Source organism: Rhincodon typus, chromosome 36 (genome assembly GCF_021869965.1).
Source record: "Rhincodon typus isolate 14 chromosome 36, sRhiTyp1.1, whole genome shotgun sequence".
In the NCBI taxonomy this organism is placed as follows: domain Eukaryota; kingdom Metazoa; phylum Chordata; class Chondrichthyes; order Orectolobiformes; family Rhincodontidae; genus Rhincodon; species Rhincodon typus.
Window position 1 is genome coordinate 16,660,289 of NC_063367.1, and position 22,093 is coordinate 16,682,381.

General features: G+C 42.9%; 2 protein-coding genes across 2 annotated transcripts in view; one reads left to right on the forward strand and one right to left on the reverse strand.

Moving 5' to 3' along the window:
- LOC109929144 (sorbitol dehydrogenase-like) overlaps window positions 1-9,614 on the forward strand; it is a 46,562-nt gene extending 36,948 nt beyond the window's left edge. The window contains exons 7-9 of the mRNA XM_048617046.1: window positions 3,535-3,619; window positions 6,829-6,885; window positions 9,286-9,614. Coding sequence (XP_048473003.1) covers window positions 3,535-3,619; window positions 6,829-6,885; window positions 9,286-9,526 — 383 coding nt within the window. The 3' untranslated portion in view covers window positions 9,527-9,614. The remainder of the gene's footprint in view (window positions 1-3,534; window positions 3,620-6,828; window positions 6,886-9,285) is intronic.
- An 8,379-nt stretch (window positions 9,615-17,993) lies between these two features.
- Window positions 17,994-22,093, reverse strand: part of LOC109929143 (dual oxidase maturation factor 1-like) — a 15,076-nt gene continuing 10,976 nt past the window's right edge. The window contains exons 8-9 of the mRNA XM_048617223.1: window positions 20,478-20,551; window positions 17,994-19,583 (exon numbers count right to left, since the gene is read on the reverse strand). Of these exons, the coding sequence (XP_048473180.1) occupies window positions 20,504-20,551 (48 nt within the window). The 3' untranslated portion in view covers window positions 17,994-19,583; window positions 20,478-20,503. The remainder of the gene's footprint in view (window positions 19,584-20,477; window positions 20,552-22,093) is intronic.

A 22,093-nucleotide genomic window follows, 5' to 3' on the forward strand; every position in this document is an offset into this window, starting at 1 on the left:
GCAGCAGGAAAGCTGATGTTTCAGGTCTGGACCCTTCTTCAGAAAAATGAATTTTTCTGAAGAAGGGTTCTGACCCGAAACGTCAGCTTTCCTGCTCCTCTGATGCTGCCTGGCCTGCTGTGTTCATCCAGCTCCATACCTTGTTATCTCAGACTCCAGCATCGGCAGTTCCTACTATCTCTGAAAGAATAATTAAGTTTGCTACGCGCTGCATTAGAGCCTATGAAGTCTGCCCTTTTTGCAAGAGGGGAGGATATTGACTAGGGCACCAGGAGAAGGTCTTTTCTTTGAACATGTCGGAGGTGTATGTAGCCAATGCCAGGGTGGCTGGCAAAGGTGGCTGCTCAGCTGGCTGCGTATGCTCAGACAGCCACTTGCGAGAGTGCCATCTGGCATTGTCGCTGGCTTCACCTACTATCCCTCTTTTCACTGCCCCTCCCACTAACTTCAAGTCTTGTTACTTTGTGCAGGGAGTGGGGCAGTGAATGAGGTTAGTGGGGCATCCAAGGCCTCTTTCTGAGTGCGCCTCAGGGTCAACCAATTTCTCATTCCTTTCAGTGGCATCTCTTGCATGGATTCCAAAGCTGTGCAGGCTAGATGGATTGGCCATGGTGAATGAAGAGTTATGGGGATAGGCTGGGGGACTGGGCCTGGGTGGGATGCTGTTCGGAGTGTTGGTGCAGACCTGATCGGCCGAATAGCCTCTTTCCGCACTGTAGGGATTCAATGATTCTGTGGATGCTTTAGCAGTGCAGTGCTGCATTTCTAATAAAACCACTCGCTATCAAGGCTGTCCCAACAGATTGGAATGCCTGTTGATTTTAGTGAATCAATGCTCAGGAATCCAGCTGCAAATCTGTGCCACATGGATGCTGGGAACAGTGGGCGACATAAGTTGCAAAACCCACCAGCAGACAAGGGCCTGATTGAGTGTCTGTGGCACCTCCTGCAGTGCTGCACTCCAGCAACCCTGCACTGACCTCTCAGCCACACTCTAGTGTCCGGACTCGAGTTTGAACTGGAAACTTCTGCCTCTGAGGGTACCAGCTAACATCAGCCAGTCACAAACAGAATGGAACAGCCTTCCGTCTGAAGTACTGTGTCAAGTTTTGGTCTCGTAACTTGGGAAAGGATGTAATTGCATTGAGGACAGTTGAAAGAAGATGGAAGGCTTGGCTTATGAGGAGAGACTGAGCAATTTAGACCCGATCTCAATAGAGTTTAAGAAGATGAAGGAGATTTAATTGAGATATGGAAGATGCTAAGGGGAGAGAGCTTGTTTCCCCTTGTGTGGCAATCTAAAAGGAGAGGTTATAGTTTTAGAATAAGGTGTGGCAGATTTAAAATAGAGATGAGCAGGAATTACCTGTCAAAGGGCTGAGATTCTGTAGAAAGAACTACTCCAGAAGGTGGTGGATACTGGGACATTGAATACATTGAAGGAAGAGATAGCTTTTTAATTAGTAATGGGTTAAAGGGTTAAGGAGAGTGGGCAGGAAAGTGGAGCTTGTGGCCAAGATGAGATTGTCCATGACCGTATCAAATGGAGGAGCAGGCTCAAGGGGCTGAATTACCTACTCCTGCTCCTAGTTCTTATGTACCAGACTGAAGTAGACCCAGTCTCTGACTAAGAAGGGGCTGATAATCCTTGTAGTAGCCAGGGGGTTTGTGTGTTGCACTGCATTGAGACAGCGATCTTAAAACCACTGACAATCACATGAATGAACTTCCTGAGGAAGTGGTGGATGTGGGTACAGTTACAATGTTTACAAGACATTTGGATAAGCACATGAATAGGAAAGGTTTGGAGGGATATGGGCCAGGAGCAGGCAGATAGACTGGTTTAGTTTGGGATTATGTTCGGCATGGACTAGTTGGACCGAAGGGTCTGTTTCTGTGCTGTATGACTCTATGTGGAGCAAATACTGTAGCTATTAATGTGTGCTTATGCCATTTCCCAAGAGACTAGCCTGACACCAGTGATTGGCAATGTTGTGCTGTGTAGAATCTGAGAGGATTTCAATTTCTGTGATGACAGTCATTCGCAAGAACTATGGTCTTATGGGAGAGGGGAGAGGTTGGTTGCAGTGGGTGACGGTACAGTACACGGAGGTAATAATGCGTTGCCTGATGCTAGTTAACTCAAATTTTAATGCTCAGTCGAGGTAAAAGGATTCCTTGCAGAGGCTGTGTTTGTGAGAAATTCTTAAATGGAATGTGCTGTGGTATGAGCTTTCACCAATATGAAAGAAAATAGACAATAATAATGCATTTTTCAAGCCACTCAGCAGGTAATTGTAGATAGCTGACACAATTGATAGATGCACCCGAACCATAGCAGTAATGTATGCAAGCAGATCAGTGAATGATCAAAGTGAGAGAGATCACCATTTCTTCAAAGTGGAATGTAACCTGTAAGACAACCCTTCATACAACTGCACTGTCAGCATGTGCTGCTGAGTTGAACCTAACTGATCGGAATCTCTGTCATGCTCCAGGACCATGCATGAGGGCAGAGACTCCCAAAATGCTACATCCCACAGCGCCTTCATTTCTGATGACATGGGGATGAGGCTTCAAAGGAAGAGACATTGGTTTGCTCCTGAGTGAATTGAACTGCTTGTTTGGAATGAGGGTCGAATTGCCTGGCTTTTAGATTCTAGAATGCACTGGTAATCAGATTTTTCAAAGCTAAATATCTCTTCTCAAGGGCAACACGCATTCCAGTATCCTTTTATTCTCATGCTAAGGAAAGGTCTTTGCTGACTGTGACTATGTTCATCACAGACCTTCATTTCCTTACACACTAGAAGGGTTGTCTTCTGTCACTGCTATTTTGTGGTAAGGATAATGTAACCAGGAGGGCGTATGGTTAGACTGCATTGACACAAACCAATGAAAGGACTTAATTTGTGGAGTTTTGTCTAGAGGCATGTCAATTGAAAAGATCTTCATCCTGATTTTATCAGATGATTTGAGAAGGGTCTTTAATTCCTTGTGAACATCTCTGAGGTGATTTATAATTGATTGTCGGGTGCACGACTGGGTATTAGCCTCTTGCCATTGGTCCACCCTTAGGCAGTTTTCTGACCGAGAGAGTCTGTTTGATGTAGAGATGCCCACAGTTATTATATGCAGGGAGTTCCAGGATTTTAACCCAGTGGCAGTAAAGGAACAGTGGTATATGTCCAAGTCAGGATGGTGAGTGGCTTGGAGGAGGACTTGCAGGGGGTGGTGTTCCCATGCCCTCGTCCCTTCTTGCTGGTAGAGGTTTCAGGTTTGGAAGGTCCTGTTGTTGACTTGCTGCTGCTATGTGACAGTCACAGAGGGGAGTAAATGTTAAATGTGGTGGATGGGGTGCCAATCAAGCAGGTTGGTTTAGTCCTGGATAATGTTGAGCTTCTGTAGTGTTGCTGGAGCTGCCCCATCCAGACCAGAGGAAGGTATTCCATCACACTGCTGACTGTGTCATGATAGCAGTAATATATGGACTCTCAATTTTCAGCTTCCATCATTTGCTTTTTAACTTCTGAGGCCTTTTGTGGGCTGAAGTGATTTTAAAAGGACGCAGATTGACCGGAAATGGCTGCAATGATTATGTGACCACAGACTGCATCAGGTAAATCAAAGTAGAATAAACAAGACAGAACTGCAGTTACTATTTTACCTAAAGTCAATGCGACCAGACACTGAGTCAGATCATCAAGAAATTCACATCTCTTATTGCACTTTGCTTCTGCTTGATACATATTGAACATGAAAGGTTGTCTGTGGATTACGCAGCTTGCAAGAAAACAGTGAAACTAAACATGGGAATACGCAAAGGACCTGTATTTCAGTCGCAGTAGCAACAGAAAAAAAGAGCTATAGATTGGTAGTAACAAAATCTGAAAGTCTCTCCCTCTCTGTTTTTCTCCCTGTTAAATTGTAAGATCTCAAGGACTCTAAGGACTTGTAAGTAGCATAGCCTTTTTCTCTTGTCTGTACACATCCTTTTCTAACCTTCGTGCCTATGTTTGTGTACGTTTGGTGATTTTTTTTCATGGATTGTAAGTAATAAAACTGCTCCTACTTTCACTCAAGTAAAGCTGGTGATCAACTCCTTAATTTTAACAGCATTAGTTGCAGAAAAGAAATTTAGTGATTTGTTGTTACTAAGAGGAGCAGGGCCCCTCCACTCCTGGTTGTAACCCATTTTGGTAGCTTGGCTGGTGGAATTGGAATGGAGGAAAATAAATTGTTTTTAAAGAAAACTGGAAACTGTGAAAAGATTTCCTTCAGACTGTAATATCAAAGAACTAAGGTGCCCACTTTAAATGGTAATGCTTTTGTGGAGCATAATGTTTGGCAAATTAAATGCCTTAACTTTGGAAGAATTAAAAGAGATAGCTAGACATGTAAAGATGAAGTTTCACCCGAAAGCTAGAAAAACAGAAATTGCAAAACGGGCAGTGAAATGTTCAGAAGTGGAAATTGAAGGTAGCAGATGCATTAAAATTGGAAAACCTGAGGGAAGTGGGACTTCAACAGAAAATAGAAGCAACTTTCACAAAAGAAGAAAAGTGAGGCTGGAAAAGGAAGAAGAGAGAGAGAGACGGAAACGAGAGCAGGGAGACGAAAGAGAATTCCCTGAGGGGGAAAACCAAAGAGAAAGGGAGTTTAAATTGAGACAGCTCAAGCTGACTAACTCATACCTAAGGGCTGAAGTATTCAGGTCTACCCATTAAATCACTACACTGGATGTGGGAAGGGCGTTTGCCTTCTTTATATCTTTTGACAGTTTAGCACAGCAACTAAAGTGTCCAGTCCAACAATAAAAACATAAAGTCACCATAGTCTTGCTAGACCGTGGGGCTGCTCTCATTAGAGAGAGAGAGAGAGACAATTGGTAGTGGTTTAACCTGAGGATCCCCATGCCTCAGACAAAGGGGACAGGCTGAGAAAGTGGGTCCTTCACGGTAATCTCGGCTGGTGCAGGAACTGAACCTACACTTTTGGCAACACTAACCAGCTGTCCAGCCAACAGAGCTAACCCATGCTACAGCTATCGAGCAGGCAGACGAGGAAAGTTCATGAAGTTTGCTCTTTCATACCTGAGGCGAGAACCATGGACTTTGAGACAGCAAAAGAGGTTATTTCAAGTGCATGCTAATACAAGCAAAAATTCTGCATCCTCAAGTAACAGTGTGAGCAGACATCCCTGAATTTGAATGGGCTTACCAGCTCACTTTTAACTGAAGTATATGAGCACTTAAAATTAAGACCATGCATAAAAACTGCCTTCATGTAGTAATTCTTCTAGAGGAGCTCCAAAACTGAATATCCTTTGCTCTCCGGGTGTACATGGAAGAACAGGAGATGGTAGCAGGGCCCAGCGTGGTAACTATTGGTGAGTTGCTGCCACTGTGGGTCAGTCACAGAGGGGATTGAATGTTAAATGGGATGTCAATCAAGCAGAGATAGTAGGAACTGCAGATGCTGGAGAATCCGAGACAACAAGGTGCAGGGCTGGATGAACACAGCAGGCCAAGCAGCATCATAGGAGCAGAGAGGCTGACGTTTCGGGCCTAGACCCTTCATCAGAAAAGGGGGAGGGGAAGGGGGTTTTGAAATAAATAGGGAGAGAGTGGGAGGCGGATAGAAGAGGGATAGAGGAGAGGATAGGTGGAGAGGAAACAAACAGGTCGAAGAGGCGGGGATGGGGCCAGGAAAGGTGAGTGTAGGTAGGGAGTTAGGAAGGGGATAGGTCAGTCCAGGGAGGACGGACAGGTCAAGGGGGCGGGATGAGGTTGGTCGGTAGGAGATGGAGGTGCGGCTTGAGGTGGGAGGAGGGGATAGGTGGGAGGAAGAACAGGTTAGGGAGGCAGGGACGAGTTGGACTGGTTTTGGGATGCGGTGGGGGGAGGGGAGATTTTGAAACTTGTGAAATCCACATTGATACCATTGGGCTGCAGGGTTCCCAAGCGGAATATGAGTTGCTGTTCCTGCAACCTTCGGGTGGCATCGTTGTGGCACTGCAGGAGGCCCAGGATGGACATGTCGTCTGAGGAATGGGAGGGGGAGTTGAAATGGTTCGCGACTGGGAGGTGCAGTTGTTTGTTGCGAACCGAACGTAAGTGTTCTGCAAAGCGGTCCCCGAGTCTCCGCTTGGTTTCCCCGATGTAGAGGAAGCCACACTGGGTACAGCGGATGCAGTATACCGCATTGGCAGATGTGCAGGTGAACATCTGCTTGATGTCAATCAAGCAGGTTGGTTTAGTCCTAGATAGTGTTGAGCCTCTGCAGTGTTGTTGGAGCTGCACCATCCAGAGAAGGGGAAGGTATTCCAACACACTACTGGCTTGTGGCATGATAATATACGGACTCTCAATTTCAGCTTCCATCATTTCACTTTTAATTCCTGAGGCCTTTTGTAGTCTAAAGTGATGTTAAAAGGACATGATCTGACCTAAAAGGGCTGCAATGATCACATGACCATGGATTGCGTCAAATAAATCAATGCAAAATAAAGAAAACAGTCAGAACTGAAATTACCATTTTCTGTAAGGTCAATGAGACCAGTCGCTGAGTCAGAACATCAAGAAACTCACATTCCCATAGGCTGATGATTTTAACACACAGACTATAACCTGGCTCACATAACAGAGAGTAATAAATGTAAGGTGAATATGCCTGAAGCAAGTGGAACAGTCAAAGGAAGTTTGGCAGCTTGAGTAGAACCATCTCGGACTATTGCAAGAAGGGACCCAGTGGGAAATAGTCCCAAGTGTTTGCACTGCAGAAGGCCGGAGAGTATAAAGGAAAATTGTTTGTTCTGTCTGTCCCTAGAAACTCAAGCTGTGAAGCCATCGCGTGCAACATTAACATTGGTCACTGTCTGCTCAGGTATGACTGTTGACCCTCAGAGCTCTCAAGAATTTTTGTCAAAAAGGAATGGTGACCACTCACTGTTTTAAACAGCTAGAAAGATACACCAACATTCTCTGAGACAGTCCTTGCTAAGCAGGGGAGAATCAAAGGTTCTTCACCTGGAAGAACATTAAATCCCAGTGTGCTGGTAAAGAACTGATGAAAAAGATTATAAAGGAGCACTGGTTAAAATTTACTCTGAGAGTGACTAGTATCAATGGGGACAGTGCCAGTACCAGGGATAGATGTTTTATTGGGAAACAACATGGTTTGGCAGCAAGATAGCTCCCTCAAATTGAAAAGGACAGTCCAGTTGACAGAAAAAAAAAAGTTGGTAGCTAGTGACAGAAAGTTTGGGAGAACTAAGACTCATAGAGTGTAATAAATTCCTTGAGGATTGACTCAAGGTGGGTCACTTACATTAACCCAGAGGGAAGTGCCTTAAAAGGCCTGGAGCTGTTAGAGGTCCTTAAACCTGCTCAGGAAGGGTCATCTGAATGAAATGGGCCAAGGGAGGCCGACAGTATCAGAAATGGTCAGAACAGAATCCGAAGGGATTAGATAGCAGAGAGTTAGGCCAGTCACCATAAAAGAAGGCAGGAAAGGGCCACGGAAGCTGACAATGGCTGGCAAACCAGAGCCAGAAATCTGGCTATCTGAACCCTCAGGGTATAATTACAAGGGGAATCAATGGCATTCTCAAACAGGCCAAGAGTAAGTGAAGGTGAAGCCTCACACAGTGAAAGAGCCGCAGGGGAGGATAGTAGAACCTGAACATCCACCTCGTAGCAGTAGCGTTCCAGGGAAAGTGAGGCATGTTCGGGACTCACCCCAGAAAAGGGAAGCGAACATCCCCACCACAGGCATCATTAGTGGTGGCCACCATTTAAACCATGTACCACTAGGGGTCCAAGGAACAAAACCTCGAGCACCCCAGTCGGTTTGGTGTCGAGTTAAATGAGAATGAGGTATAGCAATCAAGACCAGGCTCCCTGCAGGAGACAAACCTCAAATTAACACCGACCATCCTCTTAGAAGGGTCTCACTGCCTGGGCCAGCATTTATTGCCCATCTCCAGTAGCCCTTGAGAAGGTGGTGGTGAGCTGCCTTCTTGAACCGCTGCAGTCCATTTGCACAGCACTTCTCTTCTGGTGATAATTAACCAGGGAGAACACCTCTGCTATTTGTAGAAACAGACTCAGGAGACCTTTAAATTCGAAAGCAGTCGATGGCTCAGTTTAATGGCTCGTCTGCGTAGAAAAAAATGAAGAAATATAGAAAATAGGAGCAGGAATAGGCCATTTGGCCCTTCAAGCCTGCTCCACCATTCAATATGATCATGTCTGATCATTCAACTCAGTACCCTGTTCCTGCATTTTCCCCATAATCCCTTGATCCCTTTAGCCCTAAGGAACTATATGTAACTGCTTCTTGAAAATATTCAATGTTTTGGCCTCAGTTGCTTTCGGTGGCAGTGAATTCCATAGGCTCACCACACTCTGGGTGAGGAAACTTCTCATCTCGGTCTGCCTCATATCCTTAGAGAGTGACCCCTGGTTCTAGGCTCTCTGGTCATTAGGAACATCCTTCCTGCAACTAGGCTTGTTAGAATTTATTGGTTTCTACGAGATCCACCTGCATTCTTCTTCTAAGTTGAGATGACCAACATCAATGGTAGTGAATGGGTAAGTGGATGAAGAAGTGAATGGGGCAGAGCAGACAGGCTGGTGAGGTACCTGGATGAGTGGGTAGGTTAGTTGAGACAGTAGGTGGATAGGGTGACCAGTGGGTGAGGTGATAGGTGAATAGAGTGGCAGTTAGGTGAGAGGGCAGGCAATTGAGGTGGCAACTGGGTGAGTTGGTAGGTGGAGATGGCCACAGATAGATGAGGTAGTGAATCGGGTGGCCAAGGGGCCATCGGGATGTGGTCGGGTTCATCAAGGACATAGCAGGACAGACAGCAATCAGGTACCAGAGGAGGTGGCCAAGGATTAGGGGTATTTAGAGATCCGGAGGGTAGTCCACAAGTCTGGTGGGGTTGGGTGCCCATGTAAGTGTTTGGGGTGTCACTTCTGTAAGAGATATGATAAAACCCAAGAATTAGGCTGTGATTTTTTTTGTTTCCTAACATTTCCTGAGTAATTACCCAGGTCAGTATGTCAGAGCTGTCCAAAACCTGAGTTGTAATTCTGAATCGAGAACTACTGCAGAAGACAGACTCACCCATTGGAAGTTGAAACTTCCTGGGCCAAATCCTGATGTACATCCTGGAGCCTGGGAGATTTGAGCCTGTGTGTAATGACCAAGCGGGCAGAGGTGTAAGTTGTGGGGGACAATGTGAACTGGTAGTTACCTCTCGTTCTCTTGCTTTTCCAGGTGGCACACTGCAATCGCCCTGTTAGCTTCAAAGAAGGTGGATGTCAAACCTCTGATCACTCATCGTTTTGGACTGGAGCAGGCCCAGGAAGGATTTGAATGCGTGAAGAAGGGAGCTGGAATCAAAGCGGTCATCAATTGTGAACAGCAGCAGTGCCCATCGCTGTGCCCACAGAACCAATGCGGCCAACAACAATCACAGTGCCAGACAAGACAGTGTCCCCAGCACAGCTTCTTCTGATTGTTTGGTTTGCACAATTACAGTTTTGACCACTGTAAAAGTAACATCACCCAGCCAATTGACCTTCTGCAATAAACACTGTGTATAACTGTGGTGCCAGACCTCTGTTTATTAACATTGCATTGTCCCCACTCCAGTTTATGATCTCTCTCCACTTTTAGATTTCAGTAGATACTTCATGAACAAATTAAGGATCTCCAAGGGATATATAAAATGAATCATAGCCTCTCTGCTACATATTTTTGACTCTTAGCTGTAGGCACCAGTCTGAGAGCTAAATCAGGTAAGTAGGGAGAGATTGCTCCCATTGGCAGAAAGATCAGAACTAGAGGATAACCATTTACCGAACACAAAGGCAACATGAGGAAAACCTTTTATACAGCAAGAGGATGTAGACTGCGTTGTGTGATGGTGTGGTGGAGACAAATTCAAAGAGATTTGGATAACTGAGGAGAGAAAGGTTTGCAGGGCTGTGGACGAAAGGAGAGGGACTGGGGCCAGGTAAATTGCTCTTGCAGAGAGTTGGCACAGACATGAGGGGATTAATTACCTCCTGTGTAGTTGTCTGAAAGTGCATCTACATATCCAATCACCCCACTTCCCATACAGTAAGATCAGGACAAAGTTCAGGCTCAGATATATTCATGGAAAGTAAATGTGTGCCATGCAATTGCTGGGCAATGACCATTGCCAATAGGAGAGAATCTAACCATCACCTCACGACATTCAACACCATTAGCTCTACTGCATCCCTTACTCTCAACATCCTGGGAGGTTACTGTTGACCAGAAAATTAACTAGACCAGGCATATCAATACAAGGGCACATTAAAGGTTGAAAACTGTGAATAGCTCACCTCCTGACTTCCCAAAGCCTGCCCATCTACAAGGCCCAAGTCAGGAGTGTGACAGAATACTCCCCACTTGCCTGGATGGATGCAGCTCCAACAACATTCATGATGCTTGACACCATCCAAATACCAACTGCTTGATCAACACCCCATCAACCATGTTAAATATTCTTCACTAACAGTAAATAGCGGCAGCAGTTTGTACCATCTATAGGATGTACTGCAACAACTCACCAAATCTTCTTTGGTAGCACTTTCCAAACCAAGATATCCACCACCAAGAAGAGCCGGTGATGTATGGCAACGCCACCAGCTCCAAGTCCCCATTTAAGGCACACACCATCCTGACTTGGAAATATATCACCATTCCTTCTGGGTAACAGCACACTGTGGGTGTCCCTACACCACATGGACTGTAGCTCAGTACTACCTACTCCAGGGCTACTGGGGATGATCTGCTGGCACCGAACTTTGCACACATACCAAAGGAGAGGCCTTTCAGTGTTGGCATTTGCCCTTTTTCTTCCCATTTTGAGCCATCTCCACTTGGTGCGGGAGGTCTTGAAAACGACCTTTTAAAGGAGCATTGTGCCGGAGTTGGAAAAATCTGAACACATGAGATTGTGACAGCGCAGCCAAGCCTTTGAGCAATTTGCTTAGATTTTCTGGTAGTAATGAGGAAATATGAAGTGAAACAGAAGAGGGAGTTCCTCTATCTGTGAAGTGGACATGGTGTCACCGTGGGAGTTGTCAGGAGGTTCCAAATCTTGTTCGTGTTGACAGTGTTATGTTATGATGCTGGCAACAGAGGCTGAGAGAAGATTCATCATTTCACCAGGGTGTGCCCAAGTAGGAAATATTGCCCAACAAATTACTTAATATTCAGCTAATACTCCGACAGGCGTAGCCTCTCACTCAAAAATGATGGAATTTAAATATTTTGATTACTTAAAATATGTGCCGCATTAGCAGCCAAAAATCTTTTTTCAGCCTTGCATCCATTTTGCACTGACACATTCTTTCCCAACATATTGAGGTATGATTTTAATCTAAAGCCTGCCCGTCAAAATGCAGCATAGAGGGAAGTCACTCACCTTACATTAGAGCTGTTTTAGTGACTTTGATGGAGAGCAATATTACACATAAGAATGGAAAACATAGGAGCACAAAGCAAAAATACTCACTAATTAATAGAAACCTAATGCAGAGGGCATGCACCTCACGGTTATACTTCATTTACAGCACTAATCACTTAAACCATAATGCAACTTTGCCTTAAATAAACCCTACAAACAGCCAGCCTTCTCACTCACACCCTCAACTGACTGCTCAGGCATTGGGATAACACTGTAAACTTCTGCTGTTTGAGGAATATAATTTTTTGCTGGTTAATCAAGAGGGCCAGTTCATAAGGTGCCAGTTAAAGCAAAGTTATAATCTGATAATGTAAATTCTTTTATTTAAACAATTCTGTGGAATCATTCGGATCTGTCTGAAATTTAGTTCAGTATTGGATGAAAAAGGCAGCACCTTCAACCGTGGGGTATTTCTTTGAACTGTCAGCCTAAAATATGCATCAAGCCTCTAGGCTATGCCTTTCCTCTTTCTCAGCTGTGACAATGCTGCCACTGAGCCATGAGTGATATTTATTTCAGTCAAACTGGATGAACACACAAATTAAGCCTTGTGAGACCCCAGCTGGAGTATTGTGTTCAGTTTCGGTCTCCTTATCTGGCGATGGAGGGAGTGCATGAAAGGTTTACCAAACTGAATCCTGGGACTGACATATAAAGAGACAGTGGATCGGTTAGGCCTATACTGACTGGGGTTTAGAAGAATAAGAGGGGGGATCTCATAGCACCCTATAAAATTCTAACAGGACTAGACAGGATACACACATGAAGGACGTTCCTCATGACCAGGGAGTCCAGAACTAGGCCTCACAGTCTAAGGGTATGGGGCAAGTCATTTAGGGCTGAGATGAGGAGAAATGTCATCACCCAGAGAGTGGTGAGCCTATGGAATTCTGTGCGCCAGAAAGCAGTTAAGGCCAAATCATTGAATGTTTTCAAGAAGGAGTTAGATATAGACCTTAGAATTAAAATGACCAAAGGGTACAGGGAGATAGCAGGAGCATGTTACTGAGTTGGATGATCAGCCATGATCATATTGAATGATCATGATCAGGGCCGAATGGCCTATTGCTGTTCCTATTTTCTATGTTTCTCTGTTTAATTTATTCTGAATTCAAATGCTTAGATAACTCAATTAAATAATATAACCTCAGGGGTACATTTCTAAAGGGGGGTGCAAGAGCAGATGTAGCGGGGGGGATAGAATTGTCATGTGGAAAAGTACGGATTAATAGGAACTACCAACACGGATTTCTTAATGGAAAACTATGTGTAACTAATTTACTGCAGTTGTTGAACAGTTTAAAAAAGGGTTAATAAGGACAAGGTTGTCAACACAGTGTACATAGTTTTCCAAAAGGCATTTGATTCAGTGTCATGCAATAGACTTGTGAGGAAAATTATAGCTTATGGATAAAATGGAACAAAAGTAACATGGATACAAAATTGATTGAAGGATAGAAAACAAGAAGTGATGGTTAATGGGGCATTTTTCAAGCTAGAGAAAAATGCATAGTGGAGTTCACATGGTCTAGATTTTGTATAGAAGATAATTAACAAGTTTATAAATGAGACAAAATTTGAAAGTATTGTGGACTGTGAGGAGGATAGAATAAAGCTAGACTAAGGAAATTTTGCCAAATTTGTATGTGGTACTGGTTAAGCCAGATAAAAACCGAAAGAAGTGCGGATGCTGTAAATCAGTAATGAAAACAGAAATTGATTGAAAAGGTCTGCAGGTCTGGCAGCATCTGTGGAGACAAATCAGAGTTAACATTTCAGGTCAAGTGACCTTTCCTCAGAATTGGAGTTTGTGCACAGTTATGGGTGCAACATTTTAGGAAGTAGGTGAATGAATCGGAGAGTGTGGAAGAAGTTTATGAGAATGGTTCCAGGGATGAGGAACTTCACTGTGAATATAGATTTTAGAAATGAGAACTGCTTTCTTCAGACAGGAGAAGTGTAAAATGAGACTTGATAGGAGTTTTCAACATCGTAAGAGAACTGGACAAAGTAGATAAGGAGAAACTGTTCCCTCTGATAAAAGAATCAAGTGTAAGAGGGCACAGATGGAAGGTAATTTGCAAAAGAAGGAAATGTGATGTGTTTTCATGCGACTTATACTTAGGGTACTGAACACACCATCTGGAAGTGTGACAGAGGCAGATTCATCAAGGCATTTAAGAGGGCATTAGATAATTATTTAAATAGAAACAACAGTCAGGATTATGAAATCCATTCAGAGAGCTAATGCAGATCCAATGGGCTGAATTACCCCCTTCTGCATAGTAAAACAGTACTTGAATTGTGTAAATGACAGCACAAGGCAACCACTCTCTCACATGACTGCTGTTATGTAGCTCAGTGGTCAGCATTACTGCCTCACTATAGCCCAGGACCTGGGTTTGATTCCACCCTCGGGTGACTGTCTGTGTAGAGTTTGCACATTCTCCCCGTGTCTGTGTGGGTTTCCTCCCACAGTCCAAACATGTGCAGGTTAGGTGGATTGGCCATGCTAAATTTCCCATAGTGTCCAGGGATATGTGGGTTAGCCATGGGAAATGTGGGGTTGCAGGGATAGGGCAGGGAAGGCCCTGCACTTTGGATTGTTAGAGTGGAGTTGATGGGCCAAAAGGCCAGCTTCCACACTGTAGGGATTGTACAAAAGGTGCGTGATTCTGTGATCTCTTGTGGCACGTATTTACCACTTTGCTTTTTCCTATCTTGTGCCCATTGCTCACCGACAAGTCTTGAGACGCAATCTCAGTTTGCTATTATCCTGAGATTATTTACCTGCAAAGCTCACATTAATTTTGCTTTTAAAAATATACCCAGCGCCATTTGCTTCTGTGGGTCTGCTAGCTGTCTGTAACTGCTTTTGATCATGCATCCTAGTTTCCTAATAGATAGCTAATCTCAAGTGACTGAATAGAAAAGCCTTGTATTTATATAGTGCCTCTTATGTCCAACGTCATCAGACATCCCTATATTTGTTAGCTTTGCCAAGCAGAAAAGGCTAAGCTTGATCAGTTAGGAGTGTTGAAATGTTGAGTGTGTTATGGTCTATGTCCCAAATGTAAATATTTGTTTAGTGCCATTGTGGCTTGGAATATTCTATTGTATTGTGGATTTTCAGCTGTGAAGAAATGATTTAAATGCCTTTATTTTTAAAGGTTTTGCAGCATATATATTTTTTTCGTACTTCCCAATTCAGTGTTCTTCAGCCTTGTGAACCTGTGAAAAGTTAATTGCTCAGAGAAACCACTACGTTGATTCACAGGGCCATGAATAGATAAAGGGAAAGCTCACCAGACGCTGAATTTAGATCCATTGTTTTGACAGTGTAAAGGAGCTTTGTCCTTGACCTGTCATCAAGAGTACTGTACATTTGTAGTGGTTGCACAGTGAAAAATGATCCATTCCTTAGCACAAATGTCTCCAATTCCAGAGCCCCATGCGGTGCAAGGTTCTACAGCATGATAACCCTTGTGTTAAAGAATTTCCTTCACCTTTCCAATACAGTACTTTTTGAAACAACTGCACAAAGGCCAGTATCCTGTCACCAAATCACCCTTTATTTATGTGTATGAGGGTAATGTGGGTTCTGGCCAGCCAGCTCAGAACCAGTCCCTAGAATCAGGAGACTCTCTGAATCTACAGCTTATAACTTTTTTATTTAACCTATTTTTCTAATCAACCTGTTCCAAGATGCTATTACACACCTCTGGTGCAAATGGGACTTGAACCCAGGCTTCCTGGTCCAGACATAGGGCATTACCACTGTGCCACAGAGCCCTAATCTCCTACTTATATCTGTCAGCCAGGGCTCCCTGATTGGCCCAGGTTAAAAGTCCCAATCAAGGATCTCATAGTCAATAAGATCCACCTGACCCTCGTTCCAAGCACTACACTCTTATAATAGTTGAGTCATTAACTTTTTGAATTTGTCAATGAGTGGAGACAAGGTTTCATTATTTATCCTTCGAACCCTCTCTTCCTTTTCAAAACCATTCAATTTTCCTTAATCCTTTTTATTTCAGTGAACAAACTCTGATTTTTTCAACTTTAGTTTTTCTCTCGGACCTCTAATTCCATATTACAATCCTGGTGACTCCTCAAAATGACTTTCCCAGGACTTTCAATTCCTCCTGCATTCAATCTTCCAAAGCAACCTAACTAACACATTGTTCATATTTATCATCACATTTTTATTTTTACATTCAATTTACATTTACATTTTGAAGCCTTTACAGACCTATTTGCCTTTTTAATGACCTTTCGTAAATGTAGTGCTGGATTTATTTGGTTTAGCGCAATTCTGAGAATCTCAGTTCTTTTTTAAAGGCTGACTTCCTTTTCTTAGCAGGATGGTCTGCTTCACAATGGTCTGAATTATGCATCCTTATACTCTATTTACGATACCTCACTAACCTGGTTATGTCTTCCCATAATTTCTTAATTTCCTCTTCAGTGTGCCACATGCCCAAATTTTGTATCATATGGACTTCAATTCCTTGTGACTATGCCCAAGTCACTGGTGTGTCGATGACCTAGTGGTATTATTGCTAGACTATTAATCCAGAAACTCAGCTAATGTTCTGGGAAACTGGGTTCAAATCCTGCCACAGCAGATGGTGGGGTGGGGTGAGGAGAAAAAAGTCTGGAGTTAAGAGTCTAATGATGACCGCAAATCTGTTGTTGGAGGAACCATCCATCTGGTTCACTAATGCCCTTTAGGGAAAGAAACTGCTATCATTGTCTGGCCTGGCCTACATGTCTCTAGATGAAAAGCAATGTGGTTGACTTTTAACCTCCTCTAGGCAATAAATACTAGCCTAGCCAGTGATGCTGCCTTCCTGTGAATAAATAAAGGGAAAAAAAAATTATTGACATAGGTGCAAGAGAGATTTCAGCAATGACCTGCTTTTACTTAGCACCTTAACACAGTTAGTGTACTTCAATAGGATCATCATCAAACCATGCTTGCTAATGGTGGAGTGAGACTAACTGGAGGCAATTTGCCACAGCTGGTGAAATATGGGGAGGTGATGGCCTAGCAGTATTATCACTGATTCAGATAATGTTTTTGGGACATGGATTTGAATCCCATCATGGCAGATGGTGGAATTTGAGTTCAATAAATACCTGGAATTAAGAGTCTTAACGATGACCCTGATTCGATTGTCAATTGTTGGAAAAATCCATCTGGTTCACTAATGCCCTTTAGGGAAGGAAACTGCCATCCTTACCTAGTCTGGCCTACATGTGACTCCAGACCCACAGCAATGTGGTTGACTCTTAACTGCCCTCTGGACAATTAGCAATGGGCAATAAACGCTGGCCTGGCCAACAACACCCTCATCTGTGAATGAATAAAGGACACAGAAATCTGAAGGTTGCGAATTGCTGGAGGTTTGAGAGGTAGTGGGTGTAACAGGAGGCTTTGGAAAGAAGGACAAAATTAACATTGAGGCAATGGAATACAGAGAAAGCCAACCAGTGCAGGGTTGATGGGACCAGCAGCCATCACATCTCCACATAGATTTAGTCTTTGTCTTTGGTGCGTGAATTCCTGTGACAACATTCTGGTCAAAAATTATTTGCTTCATATATCTTCTCTGAGATCATTTGTTAAATATTTCCTCAAAATTCAAATACACAACACCCATTGTTTTCCTTCCAAACACACTGAAATAAAAGCTGTCTTTCACAATCAATCCTTATGATCTGAAACATTTAAAATATACCTCTACAACTAAACCTTTGATCACCTGTTTTAACTTCTGGTTCACGTCAATCTTTATTTGAGTATTGCAAACAATCCTGGTCCCTTTATTTGAGGAAGGATGTAGTTGCATCGGAGACAGTTCTAACAAGATTCGCTGGATTGAAGTCAGAGCTGACAGATTTGTTTTATGATAAAAAGATTGAGCTGTTTAGGCCTATACTCTTTAGAGCTTAGAAGAATGAGAGGAGATCTAATTGAGGTCTAGAAGATGCTAAAGGGGATTGACAAAGTAGACAAAGAAAGGATGTTTCCTCATGTGGGGCCATTTAGAATGAGAGGGCATAGTTTTATGATAAGGAGGAGCAGATTTAAAACAGAGATTAGGAGAAATTATTTCTCTCAAAAGGTCATAAATCTGTGGAATTCACTCCCCACAGTGCAGAGGATGCTGAGACATTGAGTAAATTTAAGAAGGAGATAGGTAGATTTTTAATTAGTAATGGGTTGAAGGGCTATGAAGAACAGGCAAGATAGTTGTCTTGAGTCTGAGATGGATTCAGCCATGACAGTCCAAATAGCAGAGCAGGGTTAAGGGGCTGAATGGTCTACTCCTGCTCCTAGTTCTAAAACTACTATGAATTTTAAATTAAAAGGCATTTCAAATTAAAATTGCAATATAAATGGAACGTGTTGTCCGTGTCAATTTCCTTGTTTGATCATGCATAGTCGGTTGGAAGAAATAGACAAACCACTCAATTGCATCTCATTCAATTTTACTTAATAAATAAGAAGTTAAGAATAATTTACAGCCAAGGTAAATGGAAACTTGTTCATCAGTCACAAATCATTTGATGCTATATTTATAATTAGGGAGACACCTCCTTGCTCCTTAGGTGCACTGATAAATATGTACATTCCGTGTTTAAGATTTTACTCAGACTATTTGTAAAAGAGATGTCCGTACCCATGTGTATGAATCCATAACTCTTAGTGAGCAGCAGTACACATCTGACTCATTGAAATTAACTCTTTCACATATTAAACACAGTCTTGTTCTTCGAGTTTTAGCAACATTACATAGTAGTCAGGTTACATGTTCCAATTGCCCAACAAATGCTTGAGTTGTTTTCGTGTTCGCAATGAGATCAGAAAGTGACACCAGGTTCTTACGTTTTTCTTGCTATTGAGAGAAAAATAAAATGTTGTGCACCTTTGATTTCTCGACCAACATTCCCTGTTAAGTCTAGATCCTTGTCCGTGAATTCCAATAACAGATATAAATCTCGAAATTATATTAACAACTAGTTAAAACATCGTCTGCCGAATCACTGACAGTATTTGCAGGTTATTACACAAAAAAGAGAACTAGGCCATTCAGCCCCTCGAGCCTGCTCTGCCATTCAATATGATTGTGGTTGATCTTGGGCTTTAACTTAATTTTCACGCCCACATCCCTTATCCCCTGAGTCCCTGAGAGACAATAGTGAAATGTGTATCCCAGCCTTAACTGAATTCAATGATAGAGCACCCTCAACTCTCTCGGGTAGAGAAATGCCTGAGTGAAGAAATTTCTCCTCATCCCAATCCTAAAAGATCGATCCCTTATCCAGAGATGGTGGTCCTGTGTTTTAGTTTCCTCGATCAGCAGAAGTAATCTCTCAGAATCTACTTGATCAGCCTTGTCAGAACCTAGCATTTTTCAGTGAGATGTTGACAGGGTTGATATCTACATATTGCTCATTCCTAAAATCAAAACCAAAATGACTTGAAGGATGTTTGCTCTTGATTTGAAAACTCCCACAACAAAGTATACAGGGTTATGGGCCAAGTGCTGGAGAATGAGATTAGAATAGGTAGGTGCTTGTTTCCATCTGGCACAGACCTTTTTCTGTGCTGTAGATCTCTGTGACTATAAAATGTTCACTAGGAATCCTAACTCTAATCTATTAAAGTGCAGTTCTCTCATATCCTACTGCCCATCGAGACCTTTTGCCAGATTTCACATGTTTAAATGTTGGCATTGTTTAGTTTCAGAACAAAAAAACATTAAGTCTGACTATAAATAATTTGTCCCTCTTCGCACAGTTGCAGTTGATCCAAGTCTTGCATCTCCAAATAGTCTGAAACAAGGTACAGGTACAAGACTGCTACATTATCAAATAATCCACAAGACTGCTCACTTTCAATGGTACAGTGTTGGCTCAAGGCGTCTCGCTGCCATTTCACAAAATAAGCTAACGAAAACAGTCTTTAAAAAATAAAGTACACATAGAATTTTTACATCCTTCAGGAATTGCCCAGTGAAGCTGTTGCACTGTTGAGTGAGCTGGGTGTTGCATGGTAATCCTGTAAAATGAACAGAGAGGAGCATTCATTCAAAAGCAACCGAGTACTTCTGCCAAATGGACTGTATACACCCATCTCCTTAGCGCCACGGAATAGTTTGCATATTTAACCATCTTAGTTCTGTTTAATTCACTTCCTCTCATGAGTCAGCCCACACCATACCGTGTTATGAGATTTACTCATTGCTGCAGTCTCGTGAATGCATCTGTGAGAATTTCCAAACAGATGTAAGAACTGATGTGTAAACACTGTGGACAGAAACAGTCAAACACCAGTGGCAACAAAGGATTTGTTTTCTGTTTAACCTTGCTGATATATAGTCACAACAGACGTGTCAATCCCGTGCCTCCCTCTCCCTTCAGTCTCCTACCTCTTTCCCACTCTTGCCATGCTTGGCTCAGAGAGCCCTGTCACCTCTAATATCAGAAAGCCAAGGGGACAAGGGCCTGCCCAAAAATTACAGGCCACACACAATCCAGTGCTGAGGGAGTGCTGCTCTGTCAGATGCACCTCTCAAGCAGAAGCAGCAGATTCCATGGTACTATTTCGAGGAAGATTGGTGTTGTCCTGTTCACTATTTATTCCTCAAGCGACATCATCACCTGGTCATTATCTGGTCGCTATCACATTATTATTTGTGGGGGATTGCTGTGTGCCATTTGGTTGTTGCACTTGCATTAAAACGGTAAGCATTTCATTGGTTGTAAAGTACGTTAGCATCTGCTAAAGTAGTGAAAGGTGCTATACAAATGCACATCTTTCTTTCATCCCCTCAAACTTGACTGAGGTCAAGATTCAGCTGTCTATGGAAATCTTTATTTTCCAATATTAATACAGCAACATGGTACTTTGGTAATTAATAACATTGACTTGAAATATTGATATGTAAATTACCTTTTCAGTTCCAAGCATCTTCAGTCTTAAGTATAAACAACAAAGTCCTTGTTTTCAAAACCATTTTTAATATTCTGGAATTAAAAGATTTGGAAACAATTAATACACATTCAAAGCAGTTTCAATTCAAGAAAGGCTCATTATATGTTACTCAACCTAGAGTGACACCAGTTGTGGCATATTTTATGAATCAAGCCTTTTGCAATCCTTTGGAGTGACATTTCACAGTATTTTTGAAAGTTGGGAATACTGTATGCCACTTACAATTTTTGAGTGCCCTTAAATATAGGGTAACCCCCACAATGGCTCACACAGCCATGAGGCGGAAGAAAGCTACTTTTCAAAAACTGGCAAAAAAAAATTGGGCAAAGTATTGGATTTTCATAAATGCTTTAGAGCAGTAATTTCCAAATGTTTTGGGTTTGTGTGACTCCCTATTCATTTTACCAAGTTGATGCGTACCCTTGGAGGCATGTTCTTTTTCAACCATGTTTTGTAAATCCCAACCTCATCAACAGAATCACACACTAAGCATCCCCTACTTCCAGTCCAAGGACCGTCCTGTCAGTTACTTGTTCCTCCTCCTACACCCTTCTGCCAACTCATTCACTCACCATTCCCTCTTCCTAAACCTCCTCTTCCCTATTCACTCTGTCGAATCTTTGGGAGTCAACTCCAGCGGTGCCTGATCATCGGTCAGTGAGCCATCTCTCCCCACCCCTGCACTTGGGCTAGTCCTGCACTGAAGCACCATCTGATGTACGGTCATTCGCTCTCCCACTGTTTCACGCAGAGGGCGATGTATGTAAGGAATAAGCTGCCAGAGGAAATGGTGGAGGCTGGTGTGATTATAACGTTTAAAAGGCATCTGTAGGTTATATGAATAGGAATGGTTTAGAGGGAAATGGGCCAAATGCTGGCAAATGGGACTAGATTAATTTAGGATATCTGGTCGGCATGGATGACTTGGACCAAAGGGTCTGTTTCCGTGCTATACAACTCTATGAATCTATGTCTCTGTCTGAGAATCCCCAGCCTGTGGAGGAGAGAATTCCAAGGAATCATAACTCTTTATTTCATAGATTCATCACTACTGATTAAACCTTCTTCTTTACATTTTCAGCTTTGCACATAACCTATGGGTTCACCACAATGTTAATTGATCCCTTCATATCAATCGTCTTCTTTTTGGCCTTGGTGAGTAGCTAATAGTTGAATGCCTTTCCTGCAGCCAACTCTCTCCATTCACCTGGACTGAGAATTGGCATTAGTACATGGGATCTTGCCTGCACCAGTAACTAGATGCTTTTGTAGCCACAAGTCCTGGGGAGAGACTTAAACCCAGGACTTTCTGGATCAGAGGCAGGACAATACCTGCAACAGAGCCACTCCAGTGCCCATGTGAGGAAGCTACAAATTAATGGTGATTTCTTCAGCAAGTCCATTGCAAGGACATTCTAAAGCTCCTAAGAGGTAGATAATATCATCCTCTGTTGTTTTTAAATCATACTGAGCAGTGATCTCTTTCAAGACAACAAGGTGCAGGGCTGGATGAACACAGCAGGCCAAGCAGCATCATAGGAGCAGAGAGGCTGACGTTTCGGGCCTAGACCCTT